This window comes from Aphelocoma coerulescens (genome assembly GCF_041296385.1).
Source record: "Aphelocoma coerulescens isolate FSJ_1873_10779 chromosome Z unlocalized genomic scaffold, UR_Acoe_1.0 ChrZ, whole genome shotgun sequence".
NCBI lineage: Eukaryota > Metazoa > Chordata > Aves > Passeriformes > Corvidae > Aphelocoma > Aphelocoma coerulescens.
In genome coordinates this window covers 66,053,007-66,080,321 of record NW_027184085.1, presented here as the reverse complement: position 1 = coordinate 66,080,321, position 27,315 = coordinate 66,053,007, and the positions used below count along the sequence as shown (strand labels likewise).

General features: G+C 39.0%; 2 protein-coding genes across 4 annotated transcripts in view; one reads left to right on the top strand and one right to left on the bottom strand.

Moving 5' to 3' along the window:
- The window catches only part of RASA1 (RAS p21 protein activator 1), a 58,070-nt gene extending 42,845 nt beyond the window's left edge, over positions 1-15,225 (top strand). Inside the window, exons 16-25 of the mRNA XM_069002155.1 lie at positions 3,942-4,114; positions 4,323-4,482; positions 4,661-4,803; positions 5,558-5,673; positions 7,442-7,528; positions 9,880-9,947; positions 11,555-11,643; positions 12,443-12,520; positions 13,712-13,846; positions 14,485-15,225. Coding sequence (XP_068858256.1) covers positions 3,942-4,114; positions 4,323-4,482; positions 4,661-4,803; positions 5,558-5,673; positions 7,442-7,528; positions 9,880-9,947; positions 11,555-11,643; positions 12,443-12,520; positions 13,712-13,846; positions 14,485-14,568 — 1,133 coding nt within the window. The 3' untranslated portion in view covers positions 14,569-15,225. The remainder of the gene's footprint in view (positions 1-3,941; positions 4,115-4,322; positions 4,483-4,660; positions 4,804-5,557; positions 5,674-7,441; positions 7,529-9,879; positions 9,948-11,554; positions 11,644-12,442; positions 12,521-13,711; positions 13,847-14,484) is intronic.
- Positions 2-26,234, bottom strand: CCNH (cyclin H). Of its 3 annotated transcripts, XM_069002157.1 has the most exons (11): positions 26,092-26,234; positions 25,860-25,982; positions 24,620-24,693; positions 24,135-24,345; positions 23,669-23,832; positions 21,961-22,031; positions 19,352-19,463; positions 18,879-18,920; positions 18,731-18,791; positions 16,743-16,830; positions 2-664 (listed from the first exon to the last, which is right to left on the bottom strand). In XM_069002157.1, exons 1-10 carry the CDS (start codon positions 26,206-26,208, stop codon positions 16,786-16,788), a joined length of 1,020 nt encoding a protein of 339 aa, XP_068858258.1. In that variant the 5' UTR covers positions 26,209-26,234; the 3' UTR covers positions 2-664; positions 16,743-16,785. The 3 variants fall into 3 exon arrangements, with proteins under 3 accessions (XP_068858258.1, XP_068858257.1, XP_068858259.1); XM_069002156.1 differs by lacking the exon at positions 2-664 and having other exon boundaries at positions 15,369-16,830; XM_069002158.1 differs by lacking the exons at positions 2-664; positions 18,879-18,920 and having other exon boundaries at positions 16,513-16,830.
- Positions 26,235-27,315: the final 1,081 nt, after the last annotated feature.

The following is a 27,315-nucleotide window of genomic DNA, read 5'->3' as shown; positions in this document are numbered from 1 at the left end:
TATTTCTTTGTAAAAGATGCTTATACATTATAGCAAAGGATACTATGTGTGGTTATTGTAGCTTTTGTCTAGCATTGTCACGAGAGAATTTAAATAGGTTTTTAGGCTCACCATATTGCTGTGTATGTATGTTTTTGATGTCTGGTACTGGCTTTTTGTTAATGTTTTTATAATGAGAACCTCCACTGATTTTAGTAATAAAACACGCAGTATTCCAGTCCTGTATATCTGACATAGCTCTGCTCTAGGGTAACTACTGCTAGACAATGACTGTGCTTATCAAAAAGCAAGAGGAAAGAGAAATTTTCTGTATTAGTCTGCTCCATAAAATGTTAAGTTCCATGGAGTCTGACTACATGGAATTTCTTTTCAAGTTTTTGGTTGCTTCCAGTGAGATAGGGAAAGGTAAAATTCTTTATTTAAAAAAAAAAAAATCTTGGGAGTCTCTGAAGAATATTTCCCTTTTTTTCTTTCCATTTTACCTTATCTGTCTGCTTCCCTTATTATCATTCTTTGGCTTAAATCTGAAGTTACTTCAATATAATTTTGAATGGGAAAGGGTCTGCATTTTCTTCTCCTCATGTTAGCTGGACAGTGCTTCTTTAATGTGGTTTTGTTTCTGTTCCAGCAAATCAACAGCAAGGTGGTAGAATCTTTCAGCTTCCTAGAAAAGAAAGCATTTAAAGAATGTGAATTAGAAGCTGTTAGGTAGAAAAAAATATTTTTTTAAAGGTCAGGTCTCCTCCCACACAATACTTTTAGTTAGTATTCTTCAAGGTATCCTGTTTCCCAGTGTATTTATCCTGGAGCAGCTTCAGCCCTGTGCCCCTCTTTGCTGCTTGCAAGCAGGATGGCTCTCCCTGCCCTCTTCAAATTTGTTCCAAGATTATTTTTTTCCCCATTATATTCTGTCTGTTTCCAGGCAGTTAGAGTATATATAATCTAGTGCAGTTGTTTTCAGTTTGCATGTATTGTGTTACTGGCCTGTAACTTATGCCTTGATGCTAACTTACTGATTTTTGGTTTTCTGGGGTTCATTAAAATCCCTAGGGAAACCTTGGCCAGAGTAGGTATTAACAACTCATTTTGAATGGTCTTGCAGAACCTGAGTCAATTTCAGATCTCTTTCTCCTCCTCTCACTAGAAAAATTTCTGCATAGCAGGAGGAGTAAAGATACATTCTCTGACAGACTAAACGGCTGTAATTGCAGTTGTGACCTTGGTCTTGAATTCATAGGAGCTGGAATACGGATCACCTATCTACACCAAAGCCTTGGTTAGGAAAAGAATCTTAAAAGGGTAATTCTTGAGTGGGATACTTCAGTAGTTTCTTTGGAAGTATTTTTGTAGTTTTCTCCTTTCTATCCAGATTAAGAAGATGCTGTTAGTTCTGGGTGCAGTCAGGTGATGGAAGGCTTCCTGTTTTAGGTCAGGGGCAGGATTGACTGAATTTCTTCACTGCAGCTATCTACACTCCTACAGCATAAGCATAATGCAGTGTAACTCCTTCATTTTGAGATAAAGGTTGTACCAAGTCAGCTTGAATGAACCTACACCTCTGCTTACATCCCCAGCCCTATGAAATATGTGAAGTTTGCTGGGGTAGAATGAGCTAAACAACATCTTCTCTGACATAGGTTGTGTTGCACTGCCAGAATAAACCTGTAACTCTTCAAAAGCAAGATAACTGGTTCCTTTCCTTAACCACCCACCTTTCCTTTCCTTTTCAGCCACAGATGTTACCTGTGGAATGCTATGAAGTGGCAGTCCTGTACAGCTGATGCTATTCATCTTGCCAGTTAATTGGGTTAACTCACCTTTTCCTTCCATGTAAAGCAGATTGAAGGCCCAAAATTTCATTGTTGGATTCACTGCGTTGTTTCTTTCATCATAACATGCAGAACTTAAATACCAAAATGATACGTGAATGATGGCTACCTTTTCAGTATTTTAAAGTATTTCTGGAGTTTTCAGGTCTTTACATTGAAGTTTTGCCTATTAAGAACATTCCATAGTTCCTTTAGAGTTTTTTTAAGTATTCCAGATCATAAGAAATGATACTAAATAGTTCAGCATCAATTCATCCGTTCTCTTCACTATTTTTTTGTTTCTCTAACTGTAAATTGCAAAAGGACTTACTCAAATAAATATATAATATGGCTTGAAAAATCCAATGCCCTAGAATTTATTCGAAGACTTCCATCTGCTACTGTTGAATTAGTAAGTCTTGTGGGACACCACCACACAGTGTTAAACTGTAGTGGAGGTTCTGGTTTGGTTTTGCACTACAGTGATTAGTGTCAAATTAATTCATGTTGAATAGAAGTCTCTTACTGAAAGGAGCCTAGCAATTCAATGTAATCTGATAAATAGGGAACAGTCTTGTTACTTTAAAGTAATTTAATATAAATTATGGTAGCAACTATTCTGTAGTCCTTCTATTGATATTTGTTATGATTTTTAAATCAGAGTCAAATTACAGTATTTATATTATAGCTATGAAGTGCTACTGCAACCACAGGGAAAAATGAAATAATCACTTTATTCTAGGTGCTGTGTTTCATTCCTCTCACTGTGGTACATGTGCCTTATATGTGCAAGCAAATAAAAAGAAAAGCACATTGCTTAGTTGTGGATACTGAGCTTTGAAGCCAGGGAGAAATACTGTAGGAAAGTAAATTTTTACGTAGTCCAGTGACATCCCATCCACACTGGTGATAAGTAGCAGGTGGTGATGGATTGTTTTTCATGCTACTTGACTGATTTAAATGCATTAAATTTAATCAGTTTATCAACTCCAGAGAATATAAAATAGGCAGCAGGATTTTCCTGAATGAAGCATTATAAATTTGATCTTTTTTTTCCATTCCACTGTCAAATTATATCCTGCTATGTATTGCAACACTGGGCAATGAGAAATCTGCTGGAACTGTTGACAATTTCTGCAAGGCAGATTGGTGTATGGGCTTTGCAGAAAAGGGGGGGGGTGGTGGGGAAGCTCTTGGTTTTTTATTGACTTGTTTGTTTTTCATGTGAGGAAAGTAAAAGAAAATCTCTTGGAGAGTCATGGAAAGAGAGGTCTTTGAGAGGTGCAGACTGATAGGCTAAATATAAAACTAATTGTGGACTCCTCTTGGAGCATGGTGGGTGCTTCACAAGCACAGTGTTGCCTCCGGGAGTGCCTGGGCCTTTTCTTTGTGGAAAAAACTCCTCCACTCAGGAGCACATGTTCCTGCTCCAGCTGAGCCTGTGCTCCCTCCCAGCTGCTGCAGCTGGCTAGCCAGCTGCTGCAACAGACTTCAGCTGCAGTCCCGGTCGTTGCTTGGCAATTTCAATGTACCAACATCACCAGTTAATGATTTGGCCATTCTTGAGCTGACTTCCATTATCTAGTCAGCAAGTGCTTGGGAACACTTTTTAACTTAATACACATAAACTATTACTTAGACTGGAGTTGTTATACAAGTAATATACACGTCAGTGTTTGGGAAAACCATAGCAACACTGTAATAATAAATAGGAGCAGACCTGATGGTGGCGTCAGCCCAAGGCTGGAAAGGAAGTAGTGAATTGTAAAGATTTAACTTGTATTTTAGTTTCTGACTGCTACCTGGATTTGCAGGGTAGTGCTGTTTTATGTACTTGGGTGTTACAAGGAAAGCCATGTCAGTATTCATGTGGCATTTTTGAATGTATGTGTATACATTCTTTACAGAATGCCACATATTTCTTCTTCAGTTTACAGGACACTGTTGAGCCATTGAAGAGATAATGAATCCATTAATATATTGATGAAAAACTTCTTGTTTACTCTTGCTGATTTTTTTTTCTGAAATAAGATGACGTGCTGTGATGTCCTGAAAATAAAACCATTTTTTTATTCAATAATAGCAGAGTTTTGGTGGAGATAACATACCTGAACAATGCTTTTTTTCCCTAAGTGTTTATGCGTTGCCAATTAAGCCGATTACAAAAAGGACATGCAACAGATGAGTGGTTTCAACTCAGTTCCCATGTACCATTAAAGGGTATTGAGCCAGGATCTTTGCGTGTTCGAGCACGATATTCCATGGAGAAGATCATGCCAGAAGAAGAGTACAATGAGTTTAAAGAGGTATGAACTTAAATTTAACCATCCATGGTTTATCTGTCAAAACTAATTTTGTTCCTTGCTCGAGAGGGATCTCAGTAACACTGGTTGATGTAATAAAATAATATTTTTAAGTGATAGCTATATATATAGATATATAATACTATATTCTTCCAAAGCTGTTATATGTAAGGAGAAGCTTCTGAATATTTTAAAATTGTTTTTCTTTCAGCTTATACTCCAGAAAGAACTTCATGTAGTCTATGCCTTATCACATGTTTGTGGACAGGATAGAACACTGTTGGCTGGCATTTTACTGAAGATTTTTCTTCATGAAAAGCTTGAGTCCTTGTTGTTACGAACACTAAATGACAGGGAGATAAGCATGGAAGGTATTGCACTAAAGCACATGAAAATTTACTGGAATTCTGGGCAGGTGGGGAGGAAAGGGTTCTGGTGGTTTTTCTTCTCCTCCTTTAGTTGCAGCTTATGTCAAGGAGTAAACATGTTCTCCCTCTCTTTTTGAGGTCTCCTTTTCTCAGATTTTCTCTTCCCAACTTCTTTTTTTAGATGAAGCTACTACCTTGTTCCGTGCCACCACTTTAGCAAGCACACTTATGGAGCAGTATATGAAAGCCACAGCAACAAGTTTTGTTCATCATGCGCTGAAAGACTCCATATTAAAGATAATGGAGAGCAAGCAGTCCTGTGAGGTGATACCTTGAACTGTGCTTTTAAACATTCTAGTTTGTTGACAGAACAATTCATTGGTTGTTAAGTGTTATATTTACATTAAATATTAGTTTTAGAGATATTTGATAATTTCTTATAACTAGACTTTTTTACATCAGAAATACAGGAACTGAATTAATTCAGAGTTGTTTTTATATTTTTCTTCCCTGGATTTTGGCTTCAAACAATATTCATAGTAGAACTTACTAAGTTCATTAATCAAAATTTCTTTTAATTATTTAGCAATTGGAGGCATTCTGTAGCTGTTACTGAGTGCCCTAATCTAAGTAACTCTTATTAAACCCAAGATATTGCAGAAGTCAAGGTCTGAACTTCTGTTTTAATTTTAAAATTCCTGATATTAAATGGTTGTTACTGATCCTGAAACTCTTTTTAAAATGATCCTCCTAACTTCTATGTTGCACTTCAACTTCACTGTGGAAAGGATGGGAGTCATCAGAAATTTGGATTGAGAGAGAGAAAAAAGTCACACAGATGAAAAATGGTGCATATCCAAGCTGTTAAATGCCAGATATCAGAACCTAAAACTGTTGCTTCACGATTCCTGACAAGCCACTGAAACAGGCTTGAGAGCCTGTAAGAGTTCTTCTGTAAGAGACTTATACAGCAGCAGAATATTTCATTTGCTTTGAAATAGTATTCAGTGTGTAATATTAAGAAACTATATATATGTAGTTCTAGATAGAAGAAACCTAATCTTCTTTTCTGTTTTAGTTAAATCCCTCGAAGTTAGAAAAAAATGAAGATGTAAACACTAATTTGGCACATCTACTCAGTATACTTTCAGAATTGGTGGAGAAGATATTCATGGCAGCAGAGATACTGCCCCCGTAAGTTTGCACTTTTCTGTTCAGTTTTATATTTGAAAATTCCTGTTTCCATGAATTACATTGCACCTTATAATGATGTTCTTACTGATTTATCTTAGGGGTGCAGAATAGACACAGAGGAATATAGACGGGGGGAAAATAACCCTTCCGGGAATTAATAGTATTTTACAAAAGCCTCCGGCTGGCACATTTGGGTTTTTTTTAAAGGAGAAGCTACTAGACCCAAGAGATAGGGTAAAAAGTAGTAATAAAATAATTAATCTCATATTTTTACAAAAAGGTAGAAGACGGTGGTAGTTAGCAGACAATGATATGTATTTGTCAGTCCTTCTCCACTGAGAAAGAGATGGAATTGTTAACAGCATATTAAAAATACAGGTAGGTAGTAATAGTGATACCATGCTATGCCTGTTTTTGTCTGCTAGGGAAATACAGAGGTTGTTTGATTTCCCCTTTTAATTGATAAAGTAACTTGTTTTTATACCTCAGATTTGAATCATCTATTAAAAACTGGACAGTACAATTTCCTTTCATAGTGTCATTAGCTTTTAAAGTATATGAAACCCTCACTACCTTTTGAGGTAGTGGAGTAGCATGGAGGTTCTTTGGTGTTAGTGCTGGCACGGTTAGCATTGAAAATGGCGCTCCTTTTAAGTATATGATACACTGATCAACATTTTCTGAAATACACCACAGATTTCCTTTTTTTTTTTAATGGGAGAGGACTATTGCTGTGGTGCTTAACTTTTTTAGCTTTTTTCACTATGCATCATGTAAGGAAAGAATAGTTTTTGTTTAGTTAAAGAGAGAACCTAAAAGAAAAATCAACCATGAAAATGGACTTTTTTCAAAAAGAAAATACTACTCAAGGAAACAGTTACAAAACATTTAATGCACATCGGAATGATCACAGAATTGCACAGAATGGATTTTCCTTGTCATTTATAAATGTACTTTTTAAAACAAACTTTTAAAATAGAATTTTTATAAATGTGTTAACTTTTAACTGAGTTAATTTATAATTTAAGGATTTCTCTAAGTTACTAATGTAAAGTTGGTAATAGTTCTGCATCAAGTAGGAGGTTGGTCTAGGTCCTTTCTGCCTGGCTTTTTTGATTCTGTAAGTTTAATTGTTGCAGTGCCCCAGCCCACTGTTGGGCTGGGGCAGTTGAATGCCAATCAAATTAGGGCTATCCCTTGGGTGGATTTCCCCACCCAGGACAGTGAGTCGGAGGGTGGGTCGATGGGCGGCACAGAAGCCTAAGCCGCATCCCCCTGGGCAGTACCCGGGCTCAAACTGCCTCCCCCTGTTAGAGAAAGTTCTTTGTTATTTGGTTGTTCATTGGCTCCCTGTTGTAATTCTTGCCTCCTGGTTTCCTCCATTGGTTGTTGTTAATTTGTCTCCTCCCCCTGGCTTGTATCTTATTGGTTGCCTTCCCTTTCCCCACTGTTTTCTACCCCCCTATAAAACTGAAAGCAAAAGCCCCTCAGCACCTTTTTTCTGGTTGCTGGAACCTCTGACAATAAACCTGTTGGAACCCAGACCTTTGCCTCTGGATTAACGCGAGCCCAGACCATTGGCCCCTGATGTGCCTCCTTTGTGGAGGAAGCAGCATGCGTGCCCAGCCAGCATCTTTCCTGCTACCCAAGTCAGTCCTGAAAGATGTTGCAGAAGTAATGCTGCTTCCCTCTGACTGAGGGCATGCCAGAGCTCGTGCCAGGGACAGCGTTATTTAACAGAATGAGTAATTAACTGCTATTTCTGCAGGACGTTGAGGTATATTTATGGGTGCCTACAGAAGTCTGTTCAAAACAAATGGCCAGCTAATACTACCATGAGAACGAGAGTTGTTAGGTAAGTTACTTGTCAGCCTTATTCTGGAAATAGTTCTTTCAAGCCTTGTTGAAGACATACTTCAGTGTGCTTATCCATGTTTCTTTCAGTGACAAAACTGTATGTACTTACACAGGTTACTGCAGTGTTTAAGATATTTATGATGATGAAGCACAATGTCCCAATTAAAGATTGAGCTTGCTGGATTCTTGGTCTTGTTCTTAGAGCCTTCCCAGAATAAAATGATGTAGTATAGAGGTCAGTATAGCTTTACTTAATGGTTTTAACTTCGAATTTACAGTACTACAGCCCAGTCATGTAGAAATATATTCCAGAGCTCCTCTGAAAATGTTGAAGGTTACAGAACCTGGCTCTACTGAACTCACACCAGCCACCAAAACTCCAGTCTATTTATTACTAAACCAGCGCAATACAAAAGTTTTAGCTCTGTTCATTGCCAGGGCAGGTCAAAAACCTTTGACAAAGCTCTGGTCTTGACACTTTTTCTAAATGTGGTGGGGATTTTAAGGGTATCAGAGCCACAACTTTCCTTTTTGTGGTGTCAGGCAGTTGTGTGATTAGCAGAGGTTAATCTCCCATGGAGGGATCTTTCAGAGGATTTGTCTTTGGCTTTTATTGATCATTTTGACACCAGAAGCCTTATATGTTCCATACTGTGAAGGAGCATTGCCTTCAAATGGAGACTGCTCCTACTCTAAAGAGTTCTTTGTACTCTGAGGGGCTAAGCTGCTGGAAGAGTGTAAAGCACTGAAGTGAATTCCATATCTCTTACTGTTCCTCCCCAGCTTCAAAGAGGACCGTGTTGCTTTTGTTAGTGGACACACAGCTCACTTTCAGAGTTTTCCCAGTGGTCTCCACTGGATGCTAAAAACACTTTATCACTTGCTTTTGTGGTGTTCCATTTTCACAAGTGGATAGTAGAGATTTCTCTCTAGAGTGCAGAGTTTCACAGCCTTCAGTGATGTTTATTACTTCATTGCACTATTTCTGGTTTAAGAATGATTAAATATTCAGAGCCAGATGGACAGTTTTTTGATATCTGGGTATCTTTTCTATCATATCAGTCAGAATGTGCCACCATTTCTCTCTGGTTTAAAACTTCCATGTAGGTATTTGCTCATTCTTAATTTGGGTAGGTTGACAAAGGTAAGAAGCATCAGATCTTCCCTCTCAGCAGGGTCTCTGCTAGATGCATACCTTGTTGGTCTTCAACTTTGGGCACTTTAAAAGAGGGACTGGTGTAGGTGCCATGACTTCAAAATTAATTACTTACTCATAGCTTTAAATTCTCACCACAGAAAGTATTTTAGTTTAACCTCTGACCAAGAACTGCTTTCTTACCAGCCCATAACTTGCATTTCTTAGAGAGATAAGACATACCAGTAACAGAACATACTAGGTGTCTTGGACTTACAGAAGGTGCATCAACCTCACTGCGGTTTGTCATTTAAAAGAAACGCAGACATTTCCATAACTGTGTACTTTACAACAGGCAAGGTTCCCTTCCTCCCTTCATTAGTGGTCAGGCTCTGGTCTTGCTGAGGTGAAATCCAGCCTGCTGATGGTGTCCAAGGACAAAATTACAGATGTTTCAGATTGATATAAATTGGTTTGTATGTCACTTCATTGTACAGCAATTAGCTGGAGTTGACGTTAACCTGAGTGGGTGATTTTTTACCTCTGATATTAACAGGAAGATAAGATTTTTCTTATGCCGCTGAAGCCTATTCTGGGTTCCTGTTGAATCAGTTCCTAGTTCCGCAGTTAGAACAGAGCACTCCTTTTCCAGCTTTTTAAATGGCAGCAATTCTTTCATGGTGTAAAGTAGCAGATCCCTTATTATTTTTCTACTGAAGTGTACTATCATCAGGGATAATGGATCAACTGAAGCTGACCTAAAGGTGTATTCTGCCAAGAGAGGATCCTTTTGTCCATCCACTCCTGTGCTCCAGCTTACGATGGCTTGGGGAAGTGGGTGGCTGTGGGATGGATGACTTGCAGCAGCAGAAAGTGGAGAACTTCTGGGAGGTCAGAGACCAAGGACAGCTCCTTTTTGAGGCCAGCATGGTCTGGGATTGGCTTAATTATGACTTGGCAATCAATTTCTTCCTACACGATTTGAACAGTTCACCTTTATTGGGAAATCAGTGTGCCTCTTCTTTCAGATTTCACTGCAGTTCATAGAATTGTAGCATGATGTACGATGATCTTAATTTTTATTTTTACAGAGCAAGGGCTAGGTGCTTGGTGTTTGTCTCAACAAGATGCCACATTAACTTTATTCCTGATACACAATTTTACATTAATTTTCTAATGGTTTTGAACAAAATACAATTTTCTTTCCATTTCAGTGGCTTTGTTTTTCTTCGACTGATTTGTCCTGCTATCCTGAACCCAAGGATGTTTAATATCATCTCAGGTGACTATGTGCTTCAGATTGAATCCATATTTTATGCAGCAGGAGACATGAAATCACTGTAGTGTCTAATGTAGCAAAATAGGAAGTTTTTGAATGCTGTGTTCAAAGTCAAGTTATCCACATCATTTGGCTGACTTCTTCTTGGGGCATATGCTTTTCACCCTCACAGACTTGATTGTGGATATCCCCAATGTAATTGTGAGGTCCAAAAAAACATGCATTATGATATTTTAATAATAAAATTTTGAGTTAAGCCTATCATTGTTTCATTTATTTTAGCAGTGTGAAAAATATAATTATGGGAACTTCAGATGTCACTTTCAATACAGTGCAATGCCAGAGTTAACAGCTGAATGCAATGGTATCTCTGAAACGAACAAGACTTGTTGCTATGTGTCTGCAGAGCTTGGAATACATTTGTGCACCTTGAACAATTATTCTTGAACAATTTGTTTGACTGTCCTGCTTAAGGCTTCCAAACATTAGAGTGCTGTTTTGACTCATTAAATACAGTTGATCTTAAAGATGAGAGAGAGATGGCCTTCAGAAAAGGTGAAAAATAGGAAATACAGGAGAAAATAAAAAATCTGGTTCTGAAAAGCTTTTTTTCTTCATTCAGAGATAGTTTTTAAGATAATGTGGCATGTTTTCTACCATCAGTCTTTAAACTGTACTAAATGAGGACTGTGTCAAACAGAAAGTTCCTTTCTCTCACACAGTAATAATTTCTGTACATGCTTTGAAGAAAGCATTTGAGAAACACGGCCTGGAACAAATGATAATTTCTTTGGCATTTTATTATCTTTGGGTGGTTTGCAAGTTAGGTACTTCTTAACTTGGGTTGCACTGTGACTGCAGGTGTGAAGAACTACTTAAAAATTTGAGCAATGCCTTTTAAGCTTGTACATTACAATCCTGCTGAGTTACCTCCAGCCTGGTATTCTTGACTACTGTTAAGGCAAACTTACAGACCTTACAACCCTATAACCCTGTCAGTGGAATGCTTTCAACCTGGCCATTTACCTTAACTGGAGAGAAAAGTAATTTTGTGGGATAGTGCTGGGTAACATCACTTGTTGGAAAAGGAAGTTCTAACTGACTTAAGTGGTTAACGTAAAGTGTTTATAGTCACAGTGATTACAGACTACAGTTTCATGGAAATACAGGCCAGGATTGCATGTAATGTTCACTCTGTTTTCCTGCTGCCAGTAACTTGAAAGTATAACTCGTCAGTGCCCACTTACGTGGGTATAAGCAAATAAGGAAAATGCAAACTTTTTTTTTATTATTTCAATGGTAAATGTTTTAACAAGTAATCCCCCTTTCCACAAAACTGCTCAAGTTTTGAGTAAATGGTTATTATTTCACCTAACTCTTAATAACACTAATATTTTGCCTTCTTGTTCTGTGTGCTATTATTACAGAAAATCAGATATCAGATTAACATGGCTTTTGGACATTACAGAAGGAATATATTTTACTTTACCAAGTGATATCTTTCACATGCAGTTGCTTTATATTAAAATTCTAGAAGAATTAATTTTCATGTGTCTGCTGTTAATTTTAAATGGAATGGCCAGTGACTCTATACTTTGCATTCCTGCCAGATTCTCCTTCCCCCACTGCTGCAAGAACACTGACGCTGGTCGCCAAGTCTGTGCAGAATTTAGCAAATCTGGTCGAATTTGGAGCTAAGGTGAATATAATTTTACACACAGAGAACAATTTAGAACTGTGTTTCCAGTACACTTTTCATACATTCCTGTGTAATGCATGCAAAAAATCTGTTGCTATTTTCTCATGCAGAACCTATGAGTTTCTCTTCCTCCACTTTGATCCTGCATTTATCACTCATTAGATTGGTGTTTTCTGTGGTAGAGCACTTCAAAGCTCTCCCGTTTACACTATCACACTACCAGACATAATGGAAACTGTAAGTCAGGTTTACCTATCGCACTAAAAAGCCCAAGCTTTCACTAAAGTTTCTAATAAAACACTAAGAGAGTGCCAGCAGTAACTGGTCTCAGTTTCCAGGCTGAAACATTACTAAAAATAAATCTGTTGACTTAAGCATAATTAACCTGACCTCAGGCTGGCATTAGAAAGTTGTTTCTCTGACACACAGAACTTGGAATGTAAGAGTTAATGACAAAACAGAAAAGAAGGCACTTACTCCTGATGATACCTCTGAACATAGAGCATCCGTTCACTGCAAACGTATTCAGAGACATTCATCTTAATGCAAATTTGTATCTGCATGCATGTGTAAGAAAAACTCTGAATCACAGATTCTCAGTCTTCTGAATACCAGAAAATACCAAATTCTGTAGTCTATTGATTGGCTGCACACCAGACATGAGAAATTCACTTGAAAAAAGATAATATTCCAATGTACATATTTGTTTTGCAGTGTCATTTGCATGACTGCACTGTGCCTCAGATATGACAATTATCTTGGCACTGATTTGTTAATGAATACTTTTTGAAATTACTAGGAGCCATATATGGAAGGGGTAAATCCATTCATCAAGAGCAACAAACATCGCATGATCATGTTCTTGGATGAACTTGGGGTAAGTGGTTAAAAAAATACTTGCTGAAGTTACGTAACAGGATTGTAAATTAAAATTCTTTACACCTCTTATTAACTAGCTCAACAATGCATCAGCTCCCACATAATTCTGAATGCTTTTATCTGAGTACATTTTAAATATTTAAAAATTGCTGGTCTGTCATACGGAATTAAAACCATCAAGTATCTTCTTAAGACTTAATAATTTAATGTCTCTGTAAATGTGAGAAGCTGAAGTAAATTTTATAGCTATGAGGTTAGAAATTTTGGGCAAAAATACAAACCTTTCAAAAACATGTTTTTAAACCAGAAGTTTTTATATATAACCTGTCATATGGTTTTGACTAGAGACTGAAACAAATTTTTGTTTTAAAAAATATAAGGTTGAATTTCAGTTAGTGCTGGCAAAAGCTTCACTGCATGCATTCTATATGTTGTAGTTTGAAACTGAACCACTATCACTGTGTCCTTTCAAAGTGTGACTGTTTTGTGTCTGTAATAACTGTAACAGGAGTTAGGTCATCATGTTTAATATCTATGTATTTTAAATCCAGTAATTAATTTAAAAAAGAGATGAAAAAAATGTGCTAAGCATCCTGAATTAATCCTTTGAAAGTGATCTAGAAGACATCTCAGAATACTTTGATCGAATGTAAAAACAAGTGTGGCATTTGGGTATGTTCCAGATGTCATCCTTTTCTGATTAAATCACAACTTCTGCATATTATGATACATCACTTTTCTTTAATGACAGATTTTACATGAGGTCTGTGATAACTGTTGGTTTGAAAATACCTGTTGGATTAATCTGCTGTTTTAATTGCAGCATCATTGGTTTATGATCAATTTAATGAGTTACTTGATAGTAACAGCAGATTTTGCTGAATTTTGTTGCTCTTGCCTCATGTAGATAAAAAAATGCTCCTAAGGGATGGATTCCCCCCTTCATTTAGAGGATTTGAGTCTCCGTATGCTGTACATTTCTGGTTAGCTCAAAGGTAGTAGAGCAATACCAGATCTTGTAGTAAGAATCCTAGCACTAGAAACTGCAGTAGAATCGCAAAACACATGTGCCTGTTAAAAGGAGAAAATAAACAATTAATTCATAATAGAAAGATGGACTGGAGGTTTAGCTGGAAAGACCAAAACTGGTTGTGGTACCCTAAATCTGCTGTCTTCTATTTTGCTGAAGAATGTTCCTGAGCTTCCAGACACGGCAGAGCACTCTCGAACTGACCTCTCCCGTGACCTGGCAGCCTTGCACGAGATCTGTGTGGCACACTCAGATGAACTCCGGACGCTCAGCAACGAGCGAGGGGTGATGCAGGTGAGTTAACATAAATCACAGGCTGGGGTGCTGCTATGTCCCGAGTTACTCAATACTGGGGTTCTTTTGTAGTATTTCTGTAGCAGTATGACTGATGTTGTATTTCACCAGGAGTTATTAGCCGTGAAGGAAATACTTAATCCATAGTTTTGTTTCTTTATGCAGCAAAATTAAGTAGGTTTGGGGGTTTTTTTTACATCTCTAGAGGAAGCCTTAAACCCACAAAATATGTCTCTTGACAGACTCTCTGGGTCTTAGCTTTCAGATCTGCGTTTTTTTCAGTTGAGAACTAAATTAACTTTCTTTAGCTTTCTATTAATCATTTCTGCTTCCTAGTTTGCCAGTACACTTGTATGCTTGGCAAACTGCTGGCAAACTGTAGCAGTGGGTTAGCTATACACTCTCCGCCTTTCTGTTAACCACAAAGCAGCAAGAAGATCCGTGGGAGGAGAGCCAAAGTCTGTGACATCATTTTAAGATTATGCTTATTGAGTAGGGAATCAGACATTTTCTCTTTTTAGTAATATATTTAAACTGAGTTGCCGGTCTGATACGCTGATGCTGAAATGCAGTTCAGAGAGGACTTCTCTGTCTCCAATAGCTAACATGTAGTTTTACCAATTCACTCTCTTTTACAGCACGTTCTTAAGAAGCTTTTGGCCATTACTGAACTGCTACAACAAAAACAAAATCAGTATTCAGTGTCTAACAATGTCAGGTAGCAGCCCTCTACCTGAATTCTGCATGGATCCAGCATGCCCAACATGGCAACTCTCACCAGTATCACTTTCTTCTTGCTCTTGCCAAAAATAGCACACCCTGTCACATTCCGTGATGTGTGAACTATGCAAAAAGAAAACAAATATCCTGTTGGTGAATGATTGTACCAGCAGCTTTTTTTAAGCTATCTGTGCAGGACATTTGCACTTTTTTTTTTTCCACTTGGAAACAGTTTTTACAACCTCTGAGCCTTGGTGTACAGTTCACCTTCCTCTGCAGAGAAAATGCTGTGACTGTGTACACGACTTCGAAATTTTCAGCACCTCTGATTGCCAAAGTTTTTGCTTTCTGGCTGGAAAGGAATTATCAACTGACATGAGAAGAAAGGTGGTGTTCTGATAACCACCTATAACTGGATAACATTTCTTACTGTAATTTCTGACTGGTTACAATAATTATGACTTTTGACTGTTTCAACCACTTTTAACTTGTATTTACCATTTCCAGAATTTGATGTTATGGCAGGAACAACCTTTACTGTACACTTTTTATACCATGCTGTTTCTCTTGCTGGAATTATGTTGAGAGAATATGCAGAATGGGTCTTGTCAGCTTTATTTTTTTGATGTGCCACTGATTCAGTCTGAAGAGTTCTTCCATCAAGAACTGTATATCCAGATAAATCACAGTGCTTTTGTAAAATGTTTACAACAGTAAATAATTTGAGTTCAGTAAATTTATTGATCATTGTATCAGACATGCATGCATTCATTAAACTGTTTTATAAAATAGGTATTGTTTGGTCTTTTTAGTGAAAAATAAGTTTTTAAAATAAGTCAAGCTCCATATCTCTGACTCTATGGAAACTGTCTAACTCTGGATGCTGTGGAAATTTTTACAGTGTCTGCACTGGTGGTGTATTTTGCAGTGTTCACACTGTGTCATTTTTTGAGCATGAATCCTCTCAAACAGCATTACCGTGTCCATATGCCTTAAGCTGTACATTACTGGGTGAGAAAGTAGATGTTAAAACACCTTGGGTAGGTTGAGATTTAATAAAAAGAAATTATTCCCTAGGAACTGGGGTGAGGCACTGGCTCAGGGCCAGAGAAGCCAGGGATGCCCCTAGAAGTGTTGAAGGTCAGGTTGGATGAAGCTTGGAGCAACCTGGTCTAGTGGAAGGTGTCCCTGCCCATTGCACTGCCACAAACTGTTTAAAAAAACAAAAAGTAAAATGTGCTGTTGCTTTAGAGGGTATTTCACCATCACCATGTGTTATGTTCTAGGCAGTGATCTAATAATAGGGAATAAAAAGATTCACTGACAAGACTAATGAGAAAATCAAGTATTTTTATCGTATGAACGAACACTGTTGTAAAACCTTTACAATGCCTACACTGTTCTTCCTGTTAGAACTGCCAATTCACTGTCACATAAAATCAGAGACTTTACTTTTGCACCTTTGCTGTAGTATTATAGTGGCTCTTGCTGTGTTGCCCTCTACAGTTGGAACAGCTTCTTGAAGCTGAGAGCTCCCAAATGTCACATGTATGGCACTGGGCAGTCACACGTGATGCTCTGCCACAGTGACAATGCAGCCGTTTGCAAGACCTTGTTACTAGAAAAGTCTTTTCTTAGAAGAGTCCCATAACCCTGTCAAGCCTGTATTAGACTGCATCTCAGAGGAGTAAGTAATTTACCTTTCATTCTGTCCTACTTAGGTCTTTAACATGTATAAAAGGGATTATTTTGTGGATTTAGTTGCTTGGTTATAGGCAATACAACATGGTAAAAAATACAGAATGGAAGACAGAGCTACGTAGCTAATATACCTGTTACACACAAAATGCAGCAAATAGAATGAAATTGGGGAACACCCAAAGCTGTACTTAGGTGTGTGTATTGTAAGAACTCTAACAGGATGTATGAAAAGGAAATAAATCAGCTGCTGCTCTAACCCTACATCGGAGCCACATCAAACTTTTTCTGAACCAAAAACAAGGGCCAGTTTTTTTGAAGCAATTCTTGCTAGTGTCAGACCTGTAAAGGGTGAGGGTTTAATGGAAGCACGACTCATTCTTTTAGGAAAGTAAAAGGCTTTACTGCCAACATAAGAACTATCAGCACAAAGACCTTAGGACACATAAAAAGGAACCTGTGGCAGGCAGAGTCACACCTGACACCAGAGTAGTTCGTGCAGTGGTAGGAGTCCATCTTCTTCAAAGTAATGCTGAATCCACAAGATCATCATCAGTCCACTCTTCCTAATGGAAGGGAAAACACAACACCTTGAGTGACATCTGTGTGTGGTGTGGTGTGTGGTGTGATGTGCTCTGTATGGTCTGGATTTAAGAACTTGCAGAAAGATTCCAGGAACACAAGACTAAAAATAAAGTGTAACTTGGGGCAAGTCAGGCCTTTAACCTTAAAGCTAGTTATCCATACCTGTGCTTACAGTCATGGAGACGGAGTCATGTTAGCAGCCCCTTTTCAGCACCTGAGATAAAGCATGAGCTTTATTTTGGATAATGATGTAGAGATTCCAAAATAGCTCATACTGCAACTTCTACTACTGTCTTGTGCATTTCATGGCTTTGTCACCTTGGCAGCTGAGTCATCTGTGCTCAACCATTACCTTGTATGTTTTTACTATCATTTCAAACTGATGAGGTTGCCGTACCAGTTCTGGCTTTCCTACTGATACTAACCTTCAGCTGCAAACAACTAAATCCAGAAACATCTTAGAAATTAGATCAGAATTGACTGTGCACTTGTAGACTACAGTCTAATATCAGCTAACTACAGGATTAATGAAGCCTCAAGGTATGAGCAGTTTGCACACCCAGTAAGCTTTCAAAAAGTTAAGCACACTTTATGTCCTGGCCAGGTCAGATCTGATCTTTCATGTGATAATTACTCAGAAGTGAAATTACACAAGTAGAAACCCAGTTCAGATACCTTAATAATGAAAAATCCTGAGTTTCAGGACCTTTGGAATTGTGCAAGAGTCTGTCATGAAGTGCTGTAGGCTATGTGAATTTATCCTATCAGGTTATTCCTTTGGCAAAGAATTATAGATATTAATTAAAAAGAAGCTCCAAAATCAAAACTGCCTCAAACCTCAGCAGAGTAACTGACACAAATTAAACTGGGGCAGGGAACAAGTGAAACCTCCAAAGCTCATATGGAGCTGTTTTATTAAGCCATTCTGTCATAAAGTGAAAAATTTTGCAAGTGCCTGTTTTATGGAGTTGCCAGTTTCAATATACATTTTAAGACTAGCATTTGGAATAAACACTAAACACAAGTTTTTGCAGCAATAAAGTGACAAAATAAGTTTAAAGTTCCACATTTTGTTAGAACATACTTTCAATACCAATTTTATTTTATCTTGTTTAAATAATTTTTTAGATTCTAATTTGACACTATAGCATCAGCCTACTATGATAATCTCTAATAGCAAAAGACACAAATCTTGTCTTTTATCTTCAGAGTTTGACAGGTGATCCTCTTCAGATGTTAGGACATTTTTCTAAATGCCATAGTTAGTGTGTCTTAAGACTACCAGTATCCAGTGTCTTAGTATCAAGATGAGTCTAGTTAAAAAGGGTTCTTCACCTCTGCCAGTGTGGACTCTCTCCAACTTCCAGTCCGTATTACAAACAAAAGCTCTGGAAGGTGTTCATCTCCGATGTAAAGGACAACCTTAGTACTGTTTTCATTTGTTGAGTCACCCTCATCAGTTTATCTCCACCTTATTTATACCTGGTCTTATAATCCAAAGTACTATCTACCTATCTGTAATTAATGCAGCCTTGTTAGCAAATTGTCTGACATAAATTTAGTCCAGCACTCTATACTGCTTTGAGCAAGAAACCAAATGAAGTAAATAAAACTTTCAAAGCACAAGAAACAGCAGGAAGTATGGTCTGCGTGTTCATTCCCCTCTCCACAAAACATGGGTGTTCAAGAACACTTTCAAGTGCAGATGAGTATAAATCTCTCATTTAAAATGAAAAAAAAAAAGCTGAAAAAGGTTCAGTCTAAGCAACAATTAAAATTATATTACAGATGCATAAGTTTATCTCAGTAGCCGTGTCACATTTGTCCTAGCATTTAAGAGTGAAAAAAACAGGAAAAATTCATACAAGTAGGTTTACTGACCTCATCCATTTTACATTTCTTTGTGACATATTCATCATCTTCATAGCCTTTCCTCTTCTTCCTAACCCAGAAGAAAAGTGAAATGCTTACGTATTTTTACAAGTTAAGACTATCTTTATTTGACCCCAGGATTACATTGTGGACATACCTGTTCCATAAAAATACTACCAAAGCCTCAGCATGCAGCTTGCTGGAAGTTCAGAATGCATATTGAAGTGAAATGGGCAGAAAAGAAAAATCAGGAAGTCGTTTGCCATCCACATAATTCTTAAGAAAACATTAAGCCTTTATAACATTCTTGTTTTAACCACCTGATTTTAAAGCCCTTAGTTTTCATTACATACAACATACACTGGCCACACCTTAGAAGCCACCCAGTATTCCAGTTTTGTGTTACAAAATAATCAGCTTGCAGTGCAAATCAGCACAAAAGGACCTATTTTAGGTATAACTGAAAGCACTGCTTTGAGTCTTGGATCTCAGCTTCCAGTAGATACTCATAGCAAGCAGGCAAACACATTTAAGGGCTTTCATTTTCCATTACTCACAGAGGTAAGCAAATATTAATGTTCCTATGCCAATAAAAAAGGCCGAAGTTTAACACATCCAAGATCTACTTACAGGTTTGTATTAAATGAAAGCTCCAAACTGTGACACTTCTCTAACTTCTGTTTTAGAGCAGCAACCTCTTCAGGCCTCGGCAGTTCATATCGTTTTATGAGATTTTTCATGCCTAAAATGGCAGCAACACAGATCTAAGCATACAGATAATTTCTGCTCTGCCTTGCTGTGCTGGGTCTGTACAGCAAGATATTGTTAGTGGCAGGGGCTGCAGGGGTGGCTTCTGTGAGAAGCTGCTAGAAGCTCCCTCCAATATACAACAGAGGCAATGCCAGATGGCTCCAAGACATATCTACCACTGGCCAAGGCCAAGCCTATTAAGTGACAGTGGATGTGCTCCTGGGATAACAGATTTAAAGGAAAAAAACCCAAACCCTGGTGCAACACTAAATGCTGCTAGAAAGAGGAATGAGAATATATGAGAATGGCCCTACATCTACCAGGGTCAGTGACGAAGGAGAGAAAGGAGGTGCTCCAGGGCCTGAAACAGATTCCCCTGCAGCTCCTGGTGCAGACCATGGTGAAGCAGCTGAGCCCCTGCATGAAGGTCAGCAGGAGTGTGGAGCATGCAGATGAACCTGCAGCCTGTAGAGGAGGCAAGTTTGGAACAGCTGGATGTGCCCAAAGGAGGCTGTGACCCCTTGGCAGTACCATGCTGGAACAGGCTCCTGGTAGGAACCTGCGGACCCTTGGGAAGAGAAACCTCTATTACAAGAAGGTTTGCTGGCAAGATTTGTGACCCTGTGGGAGACTTGCACTGAAGCAGCCTGTTCCTGAAGGGCTGCGTCCTGTGTAATGGACCCACATTAGAGCAGTTCATGAAGAACTGCAGCATGTCAGAAGGACTCATGTTGGAAAAGTTTGTAGAGGACTGTCTCTGTGGGAGGGACCACACACTGCAGCAGGGGAAGCATGTGAGGAGGAAGGAGCAGCAGAAACAACACATGGTAAGCTGAGTACCCCTGCACTGAAGGGAGAGAATTCAGGAGTGAAACTGAATCCAGGAAGAAGGGAGGCATGGGGAAAAGACCTTTTTAAGATTTGGTTTTCACTTCTCATTATCCTACTCTGATTTGACTGGTAATTAATTAATTTCCCCCAGTTGAGTCTGTTTTGCCCATGAGAGTGACTGGTGAGTGACCTCTCCCTGCCCGTATCTCAGCCCATGAACTTGTTTTCTTTTTTCTCCCCTGCCCAGCTAGGTAGGTCAGTGATAGTGTGGCTTTGGTGGTCACCTGGCATCCAGCTAAGGTCAACCCACTGCACTTGTGAATTACACAACCCTATCCAGTCTCCAGTGTGGCTGAGTATTGCTTATGTCTCAGTCAGGCTTGAGCCAACAGTTCACCCTTCCTTCCCTCATTGTAACTACAATCAAACAAATCTCTAGCATCACTGACTCTGAATTTCCTTAAGGTAGAGTTCACATTACTCTGCCAACAAGCTTCAAAATACACAGGTATTTTTGCAATCAGCATTGTACCTGCTGTCCTAAACAAATATCAGTTCCAATCTCATTAATAATGCAAATTAATTTTACAAGATTTTTTCTCTACCACCAGTACTCTGCAGAAGTCATTTACAAATGCTTGAAAAATTTCCTTCCAACCATCTTAGGTTTACGGAAGAGCTGCCTTTGGGCTAAAGCTAACATCCATAATAACATGAAGAGTAGTGATCCCAGCATTCCCTTTCATCTCAGCAATGGAAGTCTGAAGATGCGATTTAGAAGAAGAAGAGAAAGGAAAGGGCATCTTAAGTTTTATAAATTGAACGTAAATTGAATTTGTAGACTCTGGTTACTTGTATGATGCATTCATTGCTCATGTCAGGCAGCCTAGTTTCACTGCCACCACTCCCATTTTAAGTGGATGCATTAGCTTAATGCATTCAATAACTGATTACTTACTGAGAATTTTGTATCACAGCCTTTTCATTTAAATACAAAAAGGTAATAATCAGTGTACTACATTCCCTTTTAGCTTAGCTAAACCATGGTAGTATTCTTAATATTTGTTATATATATACACACACACGCATTTCTCTCACTAGTGAAGCTAAGCATCTTATAGCTGAAACACCTTATAGCTGCAGAACAAATGTGCAGTATAAATCTTGGCATAACACATTAATCATTTAGCTTACAAAAGGCACCTTCTGGTGGTAGTAGTTGTTACATGCAGGCTTTGCCTGAAGCTGAAGTGTTTAAGATATGGTGAGGTGACTTGAAAAGCAATTGATTTCTGTCTTACAAAAAACATTATTTAGTTCTCAAAATAAATTTCTCACTTTTGAATCAACTGCTAGCACTTAACCGACTCTAGCACTTATGTTCTGAAAGCATCAGGGAGGTCCTTAGCCTGTTAATTTATTTAATTTGTTCATATTCATTTGTTTAATTTATTTGTTCATTGTGTCTCAGTCTTTTTTCCCCTTCCATCCACATGCTGGGTAGTTTTCTACCTGCCTGCATTTTACTTATTCATGCCTTAAGGGGAAGAGAACCATTTGAAGCACACCCTTCTATCTAAAGCTTCTGTAATTTGGAAAAAGATGGTTTTTCCTCCTTTCAAGATATTCTTTATCATACTTTTCCAATGTTTACTTACATTTCATGTCATCTAGTAACCTGGATAAGGTTGATCTGTTTTCTTTCAGCATCAGACTTTCTGATAAATAGCTGCAAAGATACACAGAAGAAAAAATTCTTAAAGTGTCATAATAATTTGTGGCAATTACTAAATAAAAAGTGTATTATTTATTACTCATATCTGCTAGAGCTTTATAATTAGGTAAGAAAGAACGCTTTGGTTATTTAAGTGCTATAAAGTGATAAAACAAATTTGTCACTGTAAGAATGTGACAAAAGTATTTCCCCAGCCACAGAGAAATAACACTGCCCAGTGAGACATTTCTAAGCCTCATGGAGCTAAGTCAAATGATGTTTTAAGATTCTATGACAACATCACACTATTGTACAGTACACCCACAGGACAAATACTACAGAAGAGTGGTTTTCAGACTGACCAACAGACAGCAGAGCTTGCAAGACAGGCCTGCTTTTTTTGACAGCTGAAAGCTACCCTGTTTTGCCTGAGCCTATGGGTCTCTTCCTCTTCCCAAGGAGATTAAACTTCTCTTTAGTAAGAACCCTAATGCACACTGCCTGGATAAAACCCCAACACACATGAGCAATGCCTTCACCAACAACCACAACAACCAAGGAGTTCTAGCCCCTTAATCATGGGAGCAACAGGTCTTCCAGTTCCCAAGTGTTCTGTACCACCTCTGCAGGTGCACCTGCTCACAGATCCACAGACTGAAGCTGCACCAGCAGCTTCTCTCATGTCTGGCAGGAAAAGCTCACATCAAACAACAAATGACAAGGTTGGAACAACTGTATGGTGGAGACAGGTAACAGAGACTTGAATTCTTCCTGAATGTGCAAACAAAGTTCAGACACCTTGAGTCACACACACTATCTACAAATTATTTTCATTCTTTTTGCAAGCTTGCCTTTCTGAGTTTTGGCACAAGCAGTACAGAATACAGATCTAGGAATAAGATCAAGTTTCAAGTTAAACTAAGCACCTGAATGTTTTTACACAACTCTGAGAAGACAGTGAATGCTGTAGAGAATACTCCCAACACTCTTTCTTTTAGAAGAAAGATGTGAGATACATTTAAAGCAGATGGAAGACTTTATTTTAAAACAACTTTTTGGATTTAGAGCAGGTGTTATACTCCAGATGCAAAATGCTCACAGGCAGTGGCATGGTATTACAGCAACCACCTCAGCTGTTTATCTGAAGAAAAGTGTATGTTTTGTCCATAAGAGAACTGAACCAAACAAACTACACATTTCAGCAAACGTATCAAAGTGTTTGATAATGCCTGTGCAAACACCAGTGGCAAGAACACAACAGGGAAAGAAAAAACTGATTTAAAACACCTTAGCCCTGGTTCACATCCATGGAAGCTGAACAGCAGCAGCAGCCAAACACAGCATGTTGCAGCATGCCCATTAGCTGTCAGTTCAGTGTCATTTCAGCTGATCCTCAGTTTCTACCATATTTCCACTTTCTTCATGGTGTAACCCGCAAGGTGAGTCTGAAAATCCTATGCTGTTCTAATAAGGCAAAATCACCAGGGCTTTTTTTCCCTTCTTCCAAAAGAATATAAAAACCAGACAGCAACTAACTGCTTTCCTCACCTATTTGTGAAAATGAACAGTACCACGGCATTCTAAAACATAAAGAACAGACCAGTGCTATCAATAAACTGCTTAAATCACACCTGTAAGAAAGAAAATACTACCTCTCCATATTAATTCCTGCTCTTGAGCCACTAGATAATATGGCAGTGAGAGCTATCTGTGAGGGCGTAAAGAGCAGATATGCATCTGTCAGAGCCACTCGATTAAGGAAGTCATCAGCTGTTTTCCTCAGAACTTCAGGATTTTCCAGCACTGGATAGCGAGTCTAAAAAGTAATGATTTAGGAAAATAAGCAGCTGTTTGTCATTCCTGTTCATGAGCTCAAAACACACAATTCAACAGTATTTTATAAAGCTAAAAGGTAGCAGACCATATTTTTATTTCAAAAGTATCCTAAATAGCTTAAAGACCACAAGTAAAACAACCATCCTTTAGGTATTTGTCTATCACTTTAGAAATTAGATCTTTTAAATTACAGCCACAAAAGGAAATAGTTTTTTATGACAATGCATGACAGACTTGTATTACTTTACTATACATAGCATGTAGCATAACAGAGAGTATCACCTTAATATCAATTAGAAATCCTTCAAATGGCCTGTATGGATTGTGGATGATAAGATGGAAGTTCAGTTCCTGAATAAGTAGCAGTTCATATTCCAGTATTTGTTCAAGAGCTTTTTCCTGTCCAAGAGGGCTTTCTCGAAGGTTACCAACGAACTGTGCACTGGATACATTAAATTCATCTATTTTACAGGCCAAAAATGCACATGTTAGCCTTGAGGAGGGAAAAAACAAAAAAAGCAAAAACAATTGACATACGCAGCATTCATTCTCCTATCAAGAGTTCTGCTCAGAAAATTTGTGTACCTTTAAAACATGATGTTCTGAACACAGCAAAAGGATAGTGAAACTGAAACCATATTTTGTCTTTACTCCTACTTAAGCACTCAGATTTTCTTTCTTGTTTTTTTTTCAGGTCTTTACAAATATAAAGATCATACCTCTAATATTCCATTTGATAGAGTAACTCAAGAAGGGTTATAACTCACATTATTATCCGAGGATGATACTCCATCACTGAGTTATTGAGGTAAAAACGTTTGAAATACATGCAAGCTGTTCCCTAAATTGAAAAAAAAAAAAAGGGAGGAAAAAAACAAAAAATGGATTAAGAAAAAATATAAGTACATAAAAAGAAAAAAATCACAAAACAGCTAAGTTTGAATATATACTACAGGCACACAGGATACACTGAGGCACTAAGACACATGCACAGCCATGTCATTAAATATTTCAAAGTCTTTATTTTTGCCTGCAAGAGCCTTACAATATGACTGCCATACAAAATAATTTTCTTTATTTTTAGACATATTTTGGAAGACAATGCTTAAAAAGCCAACAGTATCTTTATGAAAAAAATTTGATATTAAAATGAAATTTAAAAATCAAAGGCTGAAAAAAATCATCCTGAAAGTTGCAGGCAATCCCAACCATTTGACTTTTTGGATCAGTAAATTCTGCAGCATGTTCATCAGCATGAAAGCCGATGCCTTCCAAAATGAGACTCTGCATGGGCTACTTCTCAAACATCAGTCTGGCTTCACAACATGCCATGGCAGTGACTGTCACCTTTCAAAGACATCCTCAAGCACGGCACTCTTCACCACACCTGCTTCAAAAAGGGAGGACTAACAGGGGACAAAATAAATCATACATCTTAACAGCTTAGTGAGAGAGAGACACAATTTCACTCGGTTCTTCAGCTCTAAGTCCCCACTTCTCCCTTCTAAAACATGCTTTTCTGCATTCAAGATAAACCCGTTCACAGTAATTTTGTTTTTCCTTTGTAGGTTAGTATTTTGTCAGTACTTGATCCAGCTGATTTTTTTAGTCAGACAAGCATCAATGCTGGAGCCAACAGGTGAATGACAGCCCAAATTTGGGACCGCCTCCTTTAGCTACTGGGAGATGGTTTCATTGTATCATCAAACATTACCACCAACCATCTACTACTATTTTGTTTCTTCTCTTCGTAAACGGAAACAATTCAGTCACCCATGCAAGTTTAAGAGCCACAAGCAAAAGATCACGTTGCAAAACATCAGGTTTTGAAATGCCTGCATGTGTCAGAAGACGAAACAAAAAAGGTAAAAAGCGGCCACAGACTGTAGCGCTAGAAGAGAGAAAAGAGGCTTTAAAGATATCCGTGCTCTCAAGAACAAGCCAAGCAGGCAGCACACGAAGGAATAAGGGGGGGCGAGACAGCGGCTCCGTCCTCGTCTCGCTTACCACAACGGACCGCGGCATCGCTGGCTTGAACGCGGCGCAGAAGTCCAGCAGCCGCTTCTCGTAGTACTTGCATAGCGCCAGCTCCTCGTGCGGCTCCAGCAGCACCGGGTCGCCCTGCGGCACCTTGGGAGAAGCAAAGCCGCGACTGAGTCCGCCGCGCTCTCACCGTGCCGGCCCCGCTCCTCCGCCCCGGCACCGCCCCGCGCCCGCAGCCCCCGCCACCCCCGCGCACCTTCCCGCTGGCCGCCGCCCTGGCCCGGGCCCGGCGGTTCCCCTCGGCGCGGCGCCGCGCCAGTTCCTCCCCGCCGCGGAAGGTCCAGTGCCGGCGCTGCGTGCTGCTGTGGAACATGGCTCCGCAACATGGCCGCACTCGCGCATGGCACGCCGGGAGGCGCCCCAGCGCGCGGGGCGCGGCGGGGTGGGTCCGGGAGAGGCGCTCGTGAGAGAGGAACGTTTCCGTTTCCTTTTCCAAACTTTTCATTTTTTTAGGACAACCTCTGGCAAAAAAACCATGTCGCTGTTTTGCAAACAATGTCTGTAAATTTTTGCACAATAGCATCACTCTCTTGTTTCTCTTTCGGTTTTATTAATGTAAACTTGCAAGTTTACACTGCACTTGTGCAGCCTCACCTCGAGTGTTGGGGGCAGTTTTGGACACCGCAATATAAGAAAAACATTAAGGTATTAGAAAGCATCCAAAGGAGGGCCATGAGGATGATGAAGGGTCTGGAAGGGAAGCCATATGAGGAGTGGCTGAGGTCACTTAGTCTGTCCAGCCTGCAGAAGAGGAGGCTGAGGGGAGACCCCATTACAGTCTACAACTTCCTTGTGAGAGGAAGAGGAGGGGCAGACACTGATCTCTTCTCTGTGGTGCCCAGTGACGGGACTCAAGGGAATGGCATGAAGTTAAGTCAGGGGAGGTTTAGGTTGCAAATCAGGAAAAGGTTCTTCATCCAGAGGGTGGCTGGGCACTGAATAAGCTCCCCAGGGAAGTGGTCACAGCAACAAGCGTGACAGAGTTCAAGAAGTGTTTGGACAATGCTCTCATGCCCGTGTGATTCTTGGAGTGGCCTGTGCAAGCCCAGGAGTTGGACTTGACGATTGTGGTGGGTCCCTTCCAACTCAGCATATTCTGTGATTCTGCTCCCTTAGGTTCCTTCACTAGTCTCCAGTAGTCTCCTGCTCTCACCAGATAACCATTATATATAAAATCCAATTACGCTTTTAAGGAAGCAGCATTTCATAGCTTCCATGCTTCAGCCAGAAATTTTAGATACTACTGTGTAGGGTCTAATGTTTGTATTTGAAGTATGTGAGGAAAGTATATAAAACATACTTTTGTGGACAGTCACAGGACTTGTAGTTGGAAGTGTTACTGACCAAGTTATGTTCTTTTAAAAGGAGTTTATGCAGCAGTGGAGGAAAATTCTTTTAACCTTAGCACAATAGTGTTTGA